At 41.7% G+C, this 18,708-nt stretch overlaps 1 protein-coding gene across 1 annotated transcript in view; it reads left to right on the plus strand.

Annotated features, from left to right (window-relative positions):
* The window catches only part of LOC307143785 (uncharacterized protein), a 66,238-nt gene extending 49,066 nt beyond the window's left edge, over nt 1-17,172 (plus strand). The window contains exons 14-16 of the mRNA XM_079845546.1: nt 13,662-15,069; nt 16,377-16,424; nt 16,561-17,172. Coding sequence (XP_079701672.1) covers nt 13,662-15,055 — 1,394 coding nt within the window. The 3' untranslated portion in view covers nt 15,056-15,069; nt 16,377-16,424; nt 16,561-17,172. The remainder of the gene's footprint in view (nt 1-13,661; nt 15,070-16,376; nt 16,425-16,560) is intronic.
* Nucleotides 17,173-18,708: the final 1,536 nt, after the last annotated feature.

The following is an 18,708-nucleotide window of genomic DNA, read 5'->3' on the forward strand; positions in this document are numbered from 1 at the left end:
TAGTGATTTAAATGATGTTTGCTCTTTCACTCTGAGGAGTGTCATTCCGGCAGCTCGTGCGCTTCTGATGATCAGTGCAATCAGTCACAGTTCTTTCATGTTGTTTTTTGAACGTCCGTGTTTACTACAGTATCCGCATAAATCTGTTCATCATATAAAGTCATTGTGTCTCTTCAGAAGACTTGGATTTGGATTAGACCACTCGATTGATTTTTTTTACCATGCCTTTATGACATTTTTGGGATCTTTTAAGTTTGAGAGGAATTGACTTTAAATGGAGGTAGCTACAGCAATCTTTCTCTGGTTTCTCGAAAAATATATTAATTTGTATTTTGAAGAGTTATGAATAACTAATAGGTTTGAAATGACATGATGGTGAGTACATGATGACAGAATTTAAAATTTTGAGTAAATTATACCTAATAAATACAGTAAACTGAGCCTTGAATGAAACTAGCTCTATAGAGACATATCACATCAACAATCCTTCACATCAACAACCCTTCTGACATGCATATCCATTTTACTGTGTGTTATATAAACGAACAAACTACGTAATAGCACAAAAAGACGGGGACTATGAGCACAGGCAGTGGGCGCCGGTATACAGTTTGAGCTGTACAGTTCTGACATGAGTGCGATGGCGGCAGCTCTTATGAATACAGATTATTATTAGGTGTCATATTCCCACGAAAATAAACGGGACAGCGAAACGCTCAGGGCACGCCATCCAATCAAGAAAATTTTTTTTTGATTAACTGATTAATAGACTGATAGGCTGATCTTGTGACATAATTCTCCTTTTTATGAAGTTACTGATACCCAGATTTTTTCAATCAACATTTTCAGTCAGTCTCACTTTCTCTGAACTTCTAACTTCGACTGTTTTCGGAGCAGCCTCGAGTCTTAATGCTTCTGTTCACTAGCTGGGGAGGAACTTGCATTGTTATTGTTGAAATATATATATATATATATAGCTAGTTGTAGCTGAAATAATTAATAACCTTCAAACAATATAATTTTTAAGCAGAAAGTACAACCATAAGCACAACTCCCGAAATTACCACAACTGAGACAACAACAGCAGAAAGCACCACAACTGAGACAACAACACCGAGCACCACAACTGAGACAACAACAGCAGAAAGCACCACAACTGAGACCACAACAGCAGAAAGCACCACAACTGAGACCACAACACCAAGCACCACAACTGAGACCACAACAGTAGAAAGCACCACAACTGAGACAACAACACCGAGCACCACAACAATAGAAAGTACAACAACAGGCACAACAACAGCAGAAAGCACCACAACTGAGACAACAACACCGAGCACCACAACTGAGACAACAACAGCAGAAAGCACCACAACTGAGACCACAACAGCAGAAAGCACCACAACTGAGACCACAACAGCAGAAAGCACCACAACTGAGACAACAACAGCAGAAAGCACCACAACAATAGAAAGTACAACAACAGGCACAACAACTCCAGAAAGTACCACAACTGAGACCACAACAGCAGAAAGCACCACAACTGAGACCACAACAGTAGAAAGCACCACAACTGAGACAACAACACCGAGCACCACAACAATAGAAAGTACAACAACAGGCACAACAACAGCAGAAAGCACCACAACTGAGACAACAACACCGAGCACCACAACAATAGAAAGTACAACAACAGGCACAACAACAGCAGAAAGCACCACAACTGAGACCACAACAGCAGAAAGCACCACAACTGAGACAACAACAGCAGAAAGCACCACAACTGAGACAACAACACCGAGCACCACAACTGAGACCACAACACCGATTACCACAACTGAGACCACAACAGCAGAAAGCACCACAACTGAGACCACAACACCGAGCACCACAACAATAGAAAGTACCACAACAGGCACAACAACTCCAGAAAGTACCACAACTGAGACCACAACAGCAGAAAGCACCACAACTGAGACTACAACAGCAGAAAGCACCACAACTGAGACAACAACACCGAGCACCACAACTGAGACCACAACAGCAGAAAGCACCACAACTGAGACTACAACAGTAGAAAGCACCACAACTGAGACAACAACACCAAGCACCACAACAATAGAAAGTACCACAACAGGCACAACAACTTCAGAAAGTACCACAACTGAGACAACAACACCGAGCACCACAACTGAGACCACAACACCGAGCACCACAACTGAGACCACAACAGCAGAAAGCACCACAACTGAGACAACAACACCGAGCACCACAACAATAGAAAGTACCACAACAGGCACAACAACTCCAGAAAGTACCACAACTGAGACCACAACACCGAGCACCACAACTGAGACCACAACAGCAGAAAGCACCACAACTGAGACAACAACACCGAGCACCACAACAATAGAAAGTACCACAACAGGCACAACAACTCCAGAAAGTACCACAACTGAGACCACAACAGCAGAAAGCACCACAACTGAGACCACAACAGTAGAAAGCACCACAACTGAGACAACAACACCGAGCACCACAACAATAGAAAGTACCACAACAGGCACAACAACTTCAGAAAGTACCACAACTGAGACAACAACACCGAGCACCACAACTGAGACCACAACACCGAGCACCACAACTGAGACCACAACAGTAGAAAGCACCACAACTGAGACAACAACACCGAGCACCACAACAATAGAAAGTACCACAACAGGCACAACAACTCCAGAAAGTACCACAACTGAGACCACAACAGCAGAAAGCACCACAACTGAGACCACAACAATAGAAAGCACCACAACTGAGACAACAACACCGAGCACCACAACAATAGAAAGTACCACAACAGGCACAACAACTCCAGAAAGTACCACAACTGAGACCACAACAGCAGAAAGCACCACAACTGAGACCACAACAGTAGAAAGCACCACAACTGAGACAACAACACCAAGCACCACAACTGAGACCACAACGCCGAGCACCACAACTGAGACCACAACAGCAGAAAGCACCACAACTGAGACCACAACAGCAGAAAGCACCACAACAATAGAAAGTACAACAACAGGCACAACAACAGCAGAAAGCACCACAACTGAGACCACAACAGCAGAAAGCACCACAACTGAGACAACAACAGCAGAAAGCACCACAACTGAGACAACAACAGCAGAAAGCACCACAACTGAGACCACAACACCGAGCACCACAACTGAGACCACAACAGCAGAAAGCACCACAACTGAGACAACAACACCGAGCACCACAACAATAGAAAGTACCACAACAGGCACAACAACTCCAGAAAGTACCACAACTGAGACCACAACACCGAGCACCACAACTGAGACCACAACAGCAGAAAGCACCACAACTGAGACAACAACACCGAGCACCACAACAATAGAAAGTACCACAACAGGCACAACAACTCCAGAAAGTACCACAACTGAGACCACAACAGCAGAAAGCACCACAACTGAGACCACAACAGTAGAAAGCACCACAACTGAGACAACAACACCGAGCACCACAACAATAGAAAGTACCACAACAGGCACAACAACTTCAGAAAGTACCACAACTGAGACAACAACACCGAGCACCACAACTGAGACCACAACACCGAGCACCACAACTGAGACCACAACAGTAGAAAGCACCACAACTGAGACAACAACACCGAGCACCACAACAATAGAAAGTACCACAACAGGCACAACAACTCCAGAAAGTACCACAACTGAGACCACAACAGCAGAAAGCACCACAACTGAGACCACAACAATAGAAAGCACCACAACTGAGACAACAACACCGAGCACCACAACAATAGAAAGTACCACAACAGGCACAACAACTCCAGAAAGTACCACAACTGAGACCACAACAGCAGAAAGCACCACAACTGAGACCACAACAGTAGAAAGCACCACAACTGAGACAACAACACCAAGCACCACAACTGAGACCACAACGCCGAGCACCACAACTGAGACCACAACAGCAGAAAGCACCACAACTGAGACCACAACAGCAGAAAGCACCACAACAATAGAAAGTACAACAACAGGCACAACAACAGCAGAAAGCACCACAACTGAGACCACAACAGCAGAAAGCACCACAACTGAGACAACAACAGCAGAAAGCACCACAACTGAGACAACAACAGCAGAAAGCACCACAACTGAGACCACAACACCGAGCACCACAACTGAGACCACAACAGCAGAAAGCACCACAATTGAGACAACAACACCGAGCACCACAACAATAGAAAGTACCACCACAGGCACAACAACTCCAGAAAGTACCACAACGGAGACCACAACAGCAGAAAGCACCACAACTGAGACCACAACAGTAGAAAGCACCACAACTGAGACAACAACACCGAGCACCACAACAATAGAAAGTACCACAACAGGCACAACAACTCCAGAAAGTACCACAACTGAGACCACAACAGCAGAAAGCACCACAACTGAGACTACAACAGTAGAAAGCACCACAACTGAGACAACAACACCGAGCACCACAACAATAGAAAGTACCACAACAGGCACAACAACTCAAGAAAGTACCACAACTGAGACCACAACACCGAGCACCACAACTGAGACCACAACAGCAGAAAGCACCACAACTGAGACAACAACACCGAGCACCACAACAATAGAAAGTACCACAACAGGCACAACAACTCCAGAAAGTACCACAACTGAGACCACAACAGCAGAAAGCACCACAACTGAGACCACAACAGTAGAAAGCACCACAACTGAGACAACAACACCGAGCACCACAACAATAGAAAGTACCACAACAGGCACAACAACTCCAGAAAGTACCACAACTGAGACCACAACAGTAGAAAGCACCACAACTGAGACAACAACACCGAGCACCACAACAATCGAAAGTACCACAACAGGCACAACAACTCCAGAAAGTACCACAACTGAGACCACAACAGTAGAAAGCACCACAACTGAGACAACAACACCGAGCACCACAACAATCGAAAGTACCACAACAGGAACAACAACTTCAGAAAGTACCACAACTGAGACAACAACACCGAGCACCACAACTGAGACCACAACACCGAGCACCACAACTGAGACCACAACAGCAGAAAGCACCACAACTGAGACCACAACAGTAGAAAGCACCACAACTGAGACAACAACACCGAGCACAACAACTGAGACCACAACAGCAGAAAGCACCACAACTGAGACAACAACACCAAGCACCACAACTGAGACAACAACGCCGAGCACCACAACTGAGACAACAACGCCGAGCACCACAACTGAGACAACAACACCAAGCACCACAACTGAGACCACAACAGCGGAAAGCACCACAACTGAGACCACAACAGCAGAAAGTACCACAACTGAGACAACAACAGCAGAAAGTACCACAACTGAGACAACAACACCGAGCACCACAACAATAGAAAGTACGACAACAGAAAGTACGACAGAAAGTACCACAACAGGTATCAAAACAACAGCGCAATAGTACATTTCAAAGCTTCTAGTGACAAAGGCAACAGTGGCAAAAAAAACTTCCAGATTAGGAAAAATCTAATATTTTTATAAAATACATAAAAATTGGGTCCGACCATTTTAACACATTTATTTAATTAATTAGTTATAGAGAAAAATAATGCATTACAATTATTAACAAATGTAACACACACCCCACCCCAGACCTACGTAGTTAATCTCACATTTGATCTTTTAATCTTGTCTTGCAAGTAAACACATGAACTGTTACATGATTTATGTATAATGAGCAGAGCTTGAAGTGGGCCAGTATGCACCGGCACACAGTATCGGCACTTCTTTATTTTAATCAGTAGTGTACCCTCACTTTTTCTTGCATTCCGTCTCTTCTCACATTTTGCTGGAACTCTGAGTGCCCACACCAAAACATAGAATCAGACTATTGATTAATAACGAAACACTCGTGTCACGATTCAATACTATAATGATACTAATCTCACAATACAATATTTATTGCAATATTTTAGGCCAAAATAAAGAAAAGATGTAGTTTTATTATTACTTTTTTATTATTAATGAAATAATGTTATTGTTATTATATATTTATCAGTACACAGAAATATTCCCCCATTGCATTACTACATACTTTATATTCAACATTATATTTAGTAGTTTCCTGTCGTAATGTCACTGAAACTCGGTAAACCTTTTTTCTCCTGCACTCACACACACTCTGTGCGCACACACACTCTCCCAGTGCTTGCTATGTTCCGCCTCTCCTGCTATTAATGCACTATACATATAAGAATAAACCATTTAAAATGCTTTGAATAATCACACTACTAAAACTAAACGTGATATAGTGATTTAAATGATGTTTGCTCTTTCACTCTGAGGAGTGTCATTCCGGCAGCTCGTGCGCTTCTGATGATCAGTGCAATCAGTCACAGTTCTTTCATGTTGTTTTTTGAACGTCCGTGTTTACTACAGTATCCGCATAAATCTGTTCATCATATAAAGTCATTGTGTCTCTTCAGAAGACTTGGATTTGGATTAGACCACTCGATTGATTTTTTTTACCATGCCTTTATGACATTTTTGGGATCTTTTAAGTTTGAGAGGAATTGACTTTAAATGGAGGTAGCTACAGCAATCTTTCTCTGGTTTCTCGAAAAATATATTAATTTGTATTTTGAAGAGTTATGAATAACTAATAGGTTTGAAATGACATGATGGTGAGTACATGATGACAGAATTTAAAATTTTGAGTAAATTATACCTAATAAATACAGTAAACTGAGCCTTGAATGAAACTAGCTCTATAGAGACATATCACATCAACAATCCTTCACATCAACAACCCTTCTGACATGCATATCCATTTTACTGTGTGTTATATAAACGAACAAACTACGTAATAGCACAAAAAGACGGGGACTATGAGCACAGGCAGTGGGCGCCGGTATACAGTTTGAGCTGTACAGTTCTGACATGAGTGCGATGGCGGCAGCTCTTATGAATACAGATTATTATTAGGTGTCATATTCCCACGAAAATAAACGGGACAGCGAAACGCTCAGGGCACGCCATCCAATCAAGAAAAAAATGTTTTGATTAACTGATTAATAGACTGATAGGCTGATCTTGTGACATAATTCTCCTTTTTATGAAGTTACTGATACCCAGATTTTTTCAATCAACATTTTCAGTCAGTCTCACTTTCTCTGAACTTCTAACTTCGACTGTTTTCGGAGCAGCCTCGAGTCTTAATGCTTCTGTTCACTAGCTGGGGAGGAACTTGCATTGTTATTGTTGAAATATATATATATATAGCTAGTTGTAGCTGAAATAATTAATAACCTTCAAACTAAAACATTTTTGAGCAGAAAGTACAACCACAGGCACAACAACTCCCGAAATTACCACAACTGAGACCACAACAGCAGAAAGCACCACAACTGAGACCACAACACCGAGCACCACAACAACAGAAAGTACAACAACAGGCACAACAACTCCAGAAAGTACCACAACTGAGACAACAACAGCAGAAAGCACCACAACTGAGTCCACAACACCGAGCACCACAACAATAGAAAGTACAACTACAGGCACAACAACTCCAGAAAGTACCACAACTGAGACCACAACACCGAGCACCACAACAACAGAAAGTACAACTACAGGCACAACAACTCTAGAAAGTACCACAACTGAGACCACAACAGCAGAAAGCACCACAACTGAGTCCACAACACCGAGCACCACAAAAATAGAAAGTACAACTACAGGCACAACAACTCCAGAAAGTACCACAACTGAGACCACAACACCGAGCACCACAACAATAGAAAGTACAACAACAGGCACAACAACTCCAGAAAGCACCACAACAATAGAAAGTACAACAACAGGCACAACAACTCCAGAAAGCACCACAACTGAGACCACAACAACAGAAAGCACCACAACAATAGAAAGTACAAAAACAGGTACAACAACTCCAGAAAGCACCACAACTGAGACCACAACAACAGAAAGCACCACAACAATAGAAAGTACAACAACAGGCACAACAACTCCAGAAAGCACCACAACTGAGACCACAACAGTAGAAAGCACCACAACTGAGACCACAACAGTAGAAAGCACCACAACTGAGACAACAACAGCAGAAAGCACCACAACTGAGACAACAACACCGAGCACCACAACTGAGACAACAACAGCAGAAAGCACCACAACTGAGACAACAACAGCAGAAAGCACCACAACTGAGACCACAACACCGAGCATCACAACAATAGAAAGTACAACAACAGGTACAACAACTACAGAAAGCACCACAACTGAGACAACAACACCGAGCACCACAACTGAGACCACAACAGTAGAAAGCACCACAACTGAGACAACAACAGCAGAAAGCACCACAACTGAGACAACAACACCGAGCACCACAACTGAGACCACAACAGCAGAAAGCACCACAACTGAGACCACAACAACACCAAGCACCACAACAATAGAAAGTACAAAAACAGGTACAACAACTCCAGAAAGCACCACAACTGAGACCACAACAACAGAAAGCACCACAACAATAGAAAGTACAACAACAGGCACAACAACTCCAGAAAGCACCACAACTGAGACCACAACAGTAGAAAGCACCACAACTGAGACCACAACAGTAGAAAGCACCACAACTGAGACAACAACAGCAGAAAGCACCACAACTGAGACAACAACACCGAGCACCACAACTGAGACCACAACACCGAGCACCACAACTGAGACAACAACAGCAGAAAGCACCACAACTGAGACCACAACACCGAGCATCACAACAATAGAAAGTACAACAACAGGTACAACAACTACAGAAAGCACCACAACTGAGACAACAACACCGAGCACCACAACTGAGACCACAATTGCAGAAAGTACCACAACTGAGACAACAACAGCTGAAAGCACCACAACTGAGACAACAACACCGAGCACCACAACTGAGACCACAACAGCAGAAAGCACCACAACTGAGACCACAACAACACCAAGCACCACAACAATAGAAAGTACAACAACAGGCACAACAACTCCAGAAAGTACCACAACTGAGACAACAACAGCAGAAAGCACCACAACTGAGACAACAACACCGAGCACCACAACTGAGACAACAACAGCAGAAAGCACCACAACTGAGACAACAACAGCAGAAAGCACCACAACTGAGACAACAACAGCAGAAAACACCACAACTGAGACAACAACACCGAGCACCACAACTGAGACCACAACTCCAGAAAGTACCACAACTGAGACAACAACAGCAGAAAGCACCACAACTGAGACAACAACAGCAGAAAGCACCACGACTGAGACGACAACACCAAGCACCACAACAATAGAAAGTACAACAACAGGCACAACAACAGCAGAAAGTACCACAACTGAGACGACAACACCGAGCACAACAACTGAGACAACAACAGCAGAAAGCACCACAACTGAGACCACAACAGCAGAAAGCACCACAACTGAGACAACAACAGCAGAAAGCAGGACAACTGAGACAACAACACCGAGCACCACAACTGAGACAACAACACTGAGCACCACAACTGTGACAACAACAGCAGAGAGTACCACAACTGAGACCACAACAGCAGAAAGCACCACAACTGAGACAACAACACCAAGCACCACAACTGAGACCACAACTGCAGAAATCACCACAACTGAGACAACAACACCAAGCACCACAACAATAGAAAGTACAACAACAGGCACAACAACTCCAGAAAGTACCACAACTGAGACAACAACAGCAGAAAGCACCACAACTGAGACCACAACAGCAGAAAGCACCACAACAACAGAAAGTACAACAACAGGCACAACAACTCCAGAAAGTACCACAACTGAGACAACAACAGCAGAAAGCACCACAACTGAGACCACAACACCGAGCACCACAACAATAGAAAGTACAACAACAGGCACAACAACTCCAGAAAGCACCACAACTGAGACCACAACAGCAGAAAGCACCACAACTGAGACCACAACTGCAGAAATCACCACAACTGAGACAACAACACCAAGCACCACAACAATAGAAAGTACAACAACAGGCACAACAACTCTAGAAAGTACCACAACTGAGACAACAACAGCAGAAAGCACCACAACTGAGACCACAACAACAGAAAGTACAACAACAGGCAAAACAACTCCAGAAAGTACCACAACTGAGACAACAACAGCAGATAGCACCACAACTGAGACCACAACACCGAGCACCACAACAACAGAAAGTACAACAACAGGCACAACAACTCCAGAAAGTACCACAACTGAGACAACAACAGCAGAAAGCACCACAACTGAGACCACAACACCGAGCACCACAACAATAGAAAGTACAACAACAGGCACAACAACTCCAGAAAGCACCACAACTGAGACCACAACAATAGAAAGTACAACAACAGGCACAACAACTCCAGAAAGCACCACAACTGAGACCACAACAGCAGAAAGCACCACAACAACAGAAAGTACAACAACAGGCACAACAACTCCAGAAAGTACCACAACTGAGACAACAACAGCAGAAAGCACCACAACTGAGACCACAACACCGAGCACCACAACAATAGAAAGTACAACAACAGGCACAACAACTCCAGAAAGCACCACAACTGAGACCACAACAGCAGAAAGCACCACAACTGAGACCACAACAGCAGAAAGCACCACAACTGAGACCACAACTGCAGAAATCACCACAACTGAGACAACAACACCAAGCACCACAACAATAGAAAGTACAACAACAGGCACAACAACTCTAGAAAGTACCACAACTGAGACAACAACAGCAGAAAGCACCACAACTGAGACCACAACAGCAGAAAGCACCACAACAACAGAAAGTACAACAACAGGCAAAACAACTCCAGAAAGTACCACAACTGAGACAACAACAGCAGAAAGCACCACAACTGAGACCACAACACCGAGCACCACAACAACAGAAAGTACAACAACAGGCACAACAACTCCAGAAAGTACCACAACTGAGACAACAACAGTAGAAAGCACCACAACTGAGACCACAACACCGAGCACCACAACAATAGAAAGTACAACAACAGGCACAACAACTCCAGAAAGTACCACAACTGAGACCACAACAATAGAAAGTACAACAACAGGCACAACAACTCCAGAAAGCACCACAACTGAGACAACAACAGCAGAAAGCACCACAACAACAGAAAGTACAACAACAGGCACAACAACTCCAGAAAGTACCACAACTGAGACAACAACAGCAGAAAGCACCACAAAGACCACAACACCGAGCACCACAACAATAGAAAGTACAATAACAGGTACAACAACTCCAGAAAGCACCACAACTGAGACCACAACAATAGAAAGTACAACAAAAGGCACAACAACTCCAGAAAGTACCACCACTGAGACCACAACACCGAGCACCGCAACAATAGAAAATACAACTACAGGCACAACTCTAGATAGCACCACATCTGCAGGTACTACAACAATAGAAAGTATGACCACAGGCACAACAACTCCAGAAAGTACCACAACTGTGGTTACAACAACAACAGCAACAGAAACTACCTCAAGCGAAGCCACAACAGAATCATAACAACATAAAGCATGACAACTACTGAAAGTACAAAAGAAAATAAAAGTTCAAAATGACGGAAAAACTATTTTTTTTCACATAAAATATATAAAAAAATTAGGGCTATCAATTTCACTCATTAATTGAATTAATTAGCTATAGGAAAAATGTATTAATTTTTTTAATGCACGCTGCCCTACCCAGACCTTCGTAGTTCATCTTAAATTTCATGCAGTCGATTGGTGGTGAAGCAACATTTCTCTGCATGATGTTGCCTACAGGATGTGGTTAGAACGCCCCTAAAATTCATCAGGGCAAAAATGCCCCTGTATGAGTTTTTGTCTGATATTTATATCATGCTATAGTTACACAATATCACACGAGTGCTGTTTTTGTCCTGAATAGCACAGATGTAAATGTGATATTGGTTTTATACAAGAGGTCAATTAATAAGAAGTTAATATTGTGTTATATTTTAGACACAATATTGTCTGTTCTTACTCAAATTTGTAAACAAAATATTACCTATAAAGCCAGAGAAGAACTGTTGTGCAACTCCGAGCGAAACACAGCAGTGCTTCGTTTCTAAATGATCCACGTTTTGAGCGTATCGAGCGGGTGAACCTGTTACTGTTGCCTGTTACTTTATTCCTGAATTAATCAAGTGCTTGAACAAATCTAATGAATATGTATATTTAAAAATTCTATATTACTAAAAAAAATAAATATTACAGCTATAGTTCACCCAGAAGTGAAAATTCTGTCACCATCTACTCACTCTCATGACTGTTGATGCCTAAAAGTTTGTGTAATAAATTCTTTGTTAAACGAAATAACATATTTTTGTACAACAACAGCAGAAAGCACCACAACTGAGACAACAACAGCAGAAAGCACCACAACTGAGACGACAACAGCAGAAAGCACCACAACTGAGACCACAACACCGAGCACCACAACTGAGACGACAACAGCAGAAAGCACCACAACTGAGACCACAACACCGAGCACCACAACTGAGACAACAACTGCAGAAAGCACCACAACTGAGACAACAACACCGAGCACCACAACTGAGACAACAACAGCAGAAAGCACCACAACTGAGACAACAACACCGAGCACCACAACTGAGACAACAACAGCAGAAAGCACCACAACTGAGACCACAACAGCAGAAAGCACCACAACTGAGACAACAACACCGAGCACCACAACTGAGACAACAACACCGAGCACCACAACTGAGACCACAACAGCAGAAAGCACCACAACTGAGACAACAACAGCAGAAAGTACCACAACTGAGACAACAACACCGAGCACCACAACAGCAGAAAGCACCACAACTGAGACCACAACTGCAGAAAGTACCACAACTGAGACAACAACAGCAGAAAGCACCACAACTGAGACAACAACAGCAGAAAGCACCACAACTGAGACAACAACACCGAGCACCACAACTGAGACAACAACACCGAGCACCACAACTGAGACCACAACAGCAGAAAGCACCACAACTGAGACCACAACAGCAGAAAGCACCACAACTGAGAAAACAACACCGAGCACCACAACTGAGACAACAACACCGAGCACCACAACTGCAGAAATCACCACAACTGAGACAACAACACCGAGCACCACAACTGAGACCACAATAGCAGAAAGCACCACAACTGAGACAACAACACCGAGCACCACAACTGAGACAACAACAGCAGAAATCACCACAACTGAGACAACAACACAGAGCACCACAACTGAGACAACAACAGCAGAAAGCACCACAACTGAGACAACAACACCGAGCACCACAACTGAGACAACAACAGCAGAAAGCACCACAACTGAGACAACAACAGCAGAAAGCACCACAACTGAGACAACAACACCGAGCACCACAACTGAGACAACAACACCGAGCACCACAACTGAGACCACAACAGCAGAAAGCACCACAACTGAGACCACAACAGCAGAAAGCACCACAACTGAGACAACAACAGCAGAAAGCACCACAACTGAGACCACAACACCGAGCACCACAACTGAGACCACAACTGCAGAAACCACCACAACTGAGACAACAACACCGAGCACCACAACAATAGAAAGTACAACAACAGGCACAACAACTCCAGAAAGTACCACAACTGAGACAACAACAGCGAGCACCACAACTGAGACCACAACAGCAGAAAGCACCACAACTGAGACAACAACACCGAGCACCACAACTGAGACAACAACAGCAGAAAGCACCACAACTGAGACAACAACACCGAGCACCACAACTGAGACAACAACAGCAGAAAGCACCACAACTGAGACAACAACACCGAGCACCACAACTGGGACCACAACAGCTGAAAGCACCACAACTGAGACCACAACAGCAGAAAGCACCACAACTGAGACAACAACACCGAGCTCCACAACTGAGACCACAACAGCTGAAAGCACCACAACTGAGACAACAACAGCAGAAAGCACCACAACTGAGACAACAACACCGAGCTCCACAACTGAGACCACAACAGCAGAAAGCACCACAACTGAGACAACAACACCGAGCACCACAACTGAGACCACAACAGCAGAAAGCACCACAACTGAGACAACAACAGCAGAAAGCACCACAACTGAGACAACAACACCGAGCTCCACAACTGAGACCACAACAGCAGAAAGCACCACAACTGAGACAACAACACCGAGCACCACAACTGAGACCACAACAGCTGAAAGCACCACAACTGAGACAACAACAGCAGAAAGCACCACAACTGAGACAACAACACCGAGCTCCACAACTGAGACCACAACAGCAGAAAGCACCACAACTGAGACAACAACACCGAGCACCACAACTGAGACAACAACAGCAGAAAGCACCACAACTGAGACAACAACACCGAGCACCACAACTGAGACCACAACAGCTGAAAGCACCACAACTGAGACAACAACAGCAGAAAGCACCACAACTGAGACAACAACACCGAGCACCACAACTGAGACCACAACAGCTGAAAGCACCACAACTGAGACAACAACAGCAGAAAGCACCACAACTGAGACAACAACACCGAGCTCCACAACTGAGACCACAACAGCAGAAAGCACCACAACTGAGACAACAACACCGAGCACCACAACTGAGAAAACAACAGCAGAAAGTGTCACAACTGAGACCACAACGGCAGAAAACACCACAATAAAAGAAAGTACAACAACAGGCTCAACAACTCCAGAAAGTGCCGCAACTAAGACAACAACAGCAGAAAGCACCACAGCAGAAACAGAAATTACAAATAATGGCACAATTTCATATAGCACCTGAGACCATAACTGCAGGTACTACAACAACGGAAATCCCCACAAGCGAGGCCACAACAGAATCATAACAACATAAAGCATGACAACTAATGAAAGTACAACAGAAAGTAAAAGTTCAAAATGATGAATAAGCAAATATTTTACGTAAAATATATTTAAAAAAAATTAGGGCTATCAATTTCACTCATTAATTGAATTAATTAGCTATAGGAAAAATTTATTAATTTTTTTAATGCACGCTGCCCTACCCAGACCTTCGTAGTTCATCTTAAATTTCATGCAGTCGATTGGTGGTGAAGCAACATTTCTCTGCATGATGTTGCCTACAGGATGTGGTTAGAACGCCCCTAAAATTCATCAGGGCAAAAATGCCCCTGTATGAGTTTTTGTCTGATATTTATATCATGCTATAGTTACACAATATCACACGAGTGCTGTTTTTGTCCTGAATAGCACAGATGTAAATGTGATATTGGTTTTATACAAGAGGTCAATTAATAAGAAGTTAATATTGTGTTATATTTTAGACACAATATTGTCTGTTCTTACTCAAATTTGCAAACAAAATATTACCTATAAAGCCAGAGAAGAACTGTTGTGCAACTCCGAGCGAAACACAGCAGTGCTTCGTTTCTAAATGATCCACGTTTTGAGCAAATCAATCGGGTGAACCAATATTATTCAATAGCCTGCTACTTTATTCCTGAATTAATCAAGTGTTTGAACAAATCTAATGAATTATAGATTTCATATTTCTATATTAATAATAATTTTAAAAAAAAAACATCAAAGCTATAGTTCACCCGAAAATTCTGTCTTCATTTACTCACCCTCATGACCGTTGATGCTTAAAAGTTTGTGTACTAAATTCTATGTTGAATGAAATAACATTTTTATAATGTCTTTTTGATGCATTTTTCATTTAACTTTATCTTTGTGGATAATTTGCAGCCAAATTTGATGTGCGGTTGATTTTGCGATAAATTATATTAAGCAATTGCCACTTCTTGTAATTAATTAGATTGAACATTTCAATCGCTTGTCAGCCCTTATAAAAATTCAAAGCATTGTTACATACATACAATTTTTTTTTTAATTTGAATGTAATTCAGCCAAATTGTATTAGCATGATACTGACAAAGTGTTTTAAGTAATCATGGAAATGCATGTATGTTTATTATTTTAAGCTAAAACATATGGTTAGATTGCCTAAACCCTTGGCTAATTTACATCAAGAGAATAAGAGAAGACTTATCTGTAAATATGTGTCATATTATAAGTGATAATTCTTTCATTATTAATTCTGATTATGTATTTTTATTCAGGAGGTTAATAACAGCACTTCCACATCCATGGGTCCGAAGGGAGCTCAGGTAAATATTCTTCAATAACCTGCAGGCTTATTTCTTTTTCACTTACGACAGGTTATGTACATTTTATAGACATATTTATGTTTTTCAACATCATAGCATGCACTGATCCATATTCTTTTCTTCTTTCTACTTACAGAAAAAGTAAAGATCCAAATCCAGGGCCCAAGTTTTGCGCTGTTTGGTGATAATGTTGCTTATTTGACTTCTGAGAGCCTGCACCATCTTCTATTTCCACAATTCCCTCTAGTTTAAACTTTTTTGTCATATTTATTGTCCACACTACATTCATATAAAAAATTTAAAAAAAAATGGGGAACTTATAACTTATTTGTAACTTATAACTTATAAATTGTCTTTGTGTGCGAAGACACTTGTAATTGCTGTACCTAGGAATAACAACTGCAGAAAGCACCACAACTGAGACCACAACAGAAAGCACCCACAATTACCTCTAGTTTAAACTTTTTAGATTTTTTTGTCATATTTATTGTCCACACTACATTCCTATAAAAAAAAAAAAAAAAAAAAAAAAAAAAATGGGGAACTTATAAATTATTTGTAACTTATAACTTATAAATTGTCTTTGTGTGCGAAGAAACTTGTAATTGCTGTACTTAGAAATAATGGCTTTTATTTATGATTTTAATCTTGACTTGATTATTGCTTCAGACTAATTTAAAATTGATTGTACAAATTTGCTTTATTTTTGTAAAATTACTGATGTTATTGGGTAATAAATTATTTTCACAAAAAATTGTATCATTCCTTGCACTGATAATATATTGCACATAATATATTTTTTTAATGGGTGTCCAGATGGGGGACAGTAAAAATAGGACTTTTTGAGATTTTGCCTGAGGTCTAAAAAAGAAGAAGTGAAATGAATTATCGCCAGAACAATCAACTAGTTTATTATATGTTGTAGAAAGTATAAAAGTTAAATGGTTAAATGAATAAAGACAGCGATGATGAAATGAAAGCTTCTTTACTCCAGAATGATAGCAGTCCATATCAACTGCTCAACATTAAAGGTTAAAGAAGTATTGGAAATGTGGCCATACACTCGCTGACAATATGATCCATGAAAGCAATCTGCATTTCAGTTCGTCAGTGAACTTTGAACTTCAATGTTTCCCTTTTTCCAATCGTGCGACACAACCATATTTCTCTATAGTGTACTCATTCATCAGTGTTTGTGCACAGATGTGGACAGGAACATACCTTCATTTATAATACAAGAATTGATTAAACGAAGGAACAGTGAAATCAACAAGAGGCAGGTTAGCTGTGAGCTGTCAATCATTGGGGCAGCCTGGGATTCCCAGCACCATTTCTGCTCTGTTGATCTTCCTCCTCCAGTATTCATAGACTCATCAATAGATCATTACACTGAATTCCAACAAATTAAAATGAAAAGCCCACCTATGCTCTCACATGATTGGTTGCATGAATAATGCTAAGGGGTTAATAATTAAAGGGGTTGCAATCACAGCCTGGAGTCGATAAAATATTTTGGAACTAATTCGAGATTTTAAGTGTTTAAAATGCATAGTGAGTGTTTGTTTTCTTGTCTGCAGGAACAGTCCATATAAAGAGTGAGGTTTATAATAGCACAGGTCTTATCCATCCACTTCAGAGTTTATATTACAGACTCTTTGATTCAGTTGCAGCAGTTTAATTGCTAAATAAATATATGAATATGAAGTACTGAGTTGACTTTTAATTCTTACTATTCATACTATTTTAGTCCCTGGTTTCACAAACAAGGCTTAAGACAAAAATGCATGTTTGATTTGTAAAAAATATTTGTATTATTATTAAAAGCAACGTGCACTAACATATCTTAAAATAGGTCAGTGCCATTGTTTTTTTCTTAAAACAATTCTAGGGCAAGTTTATAAAAGCTACTTAGAGGCCTAACCCAGGCTTAATCAAAGCCCTGTCAGTGAAACCAGGTCAAAATGTTTTAATCTCCAAGCAACCACACCTAGGAGTTAAATGTTTTGGTGTGTTACATTGTGTTTGGTGAAACTCATTACCCATAAATGTCCATGCAGCTGATGTCATGCATCCTCTATATTTTAATTCCCTGAGTTGTTATAATTCATGAGTGTGAGATAAGCAGGGCTTTGTTAAACGGAGTGTCTATTCACCCCAAGTGCAAATAGCGTGCCTTGTTGGCAAGTGCTATTCACACTAGCTCCACCTTACAATGCCTGGTTGGGACAAACAAGATTTAAAAAAGCGCTTGGATTTCAATGTCCTCAGTGGTGTAATCAGTAAA

Source organism: Gobio gobio, assembly GCF_949357685.1.
Source record: "Gobio gobio genome assembly, chromosome: 20".
Taxonomy (NCBI): Eukaryota; Metazoa; Chordata; class Actinopteri; order Cypriniformes; family Gobionidae; genus Gobio; species Gobio gobio.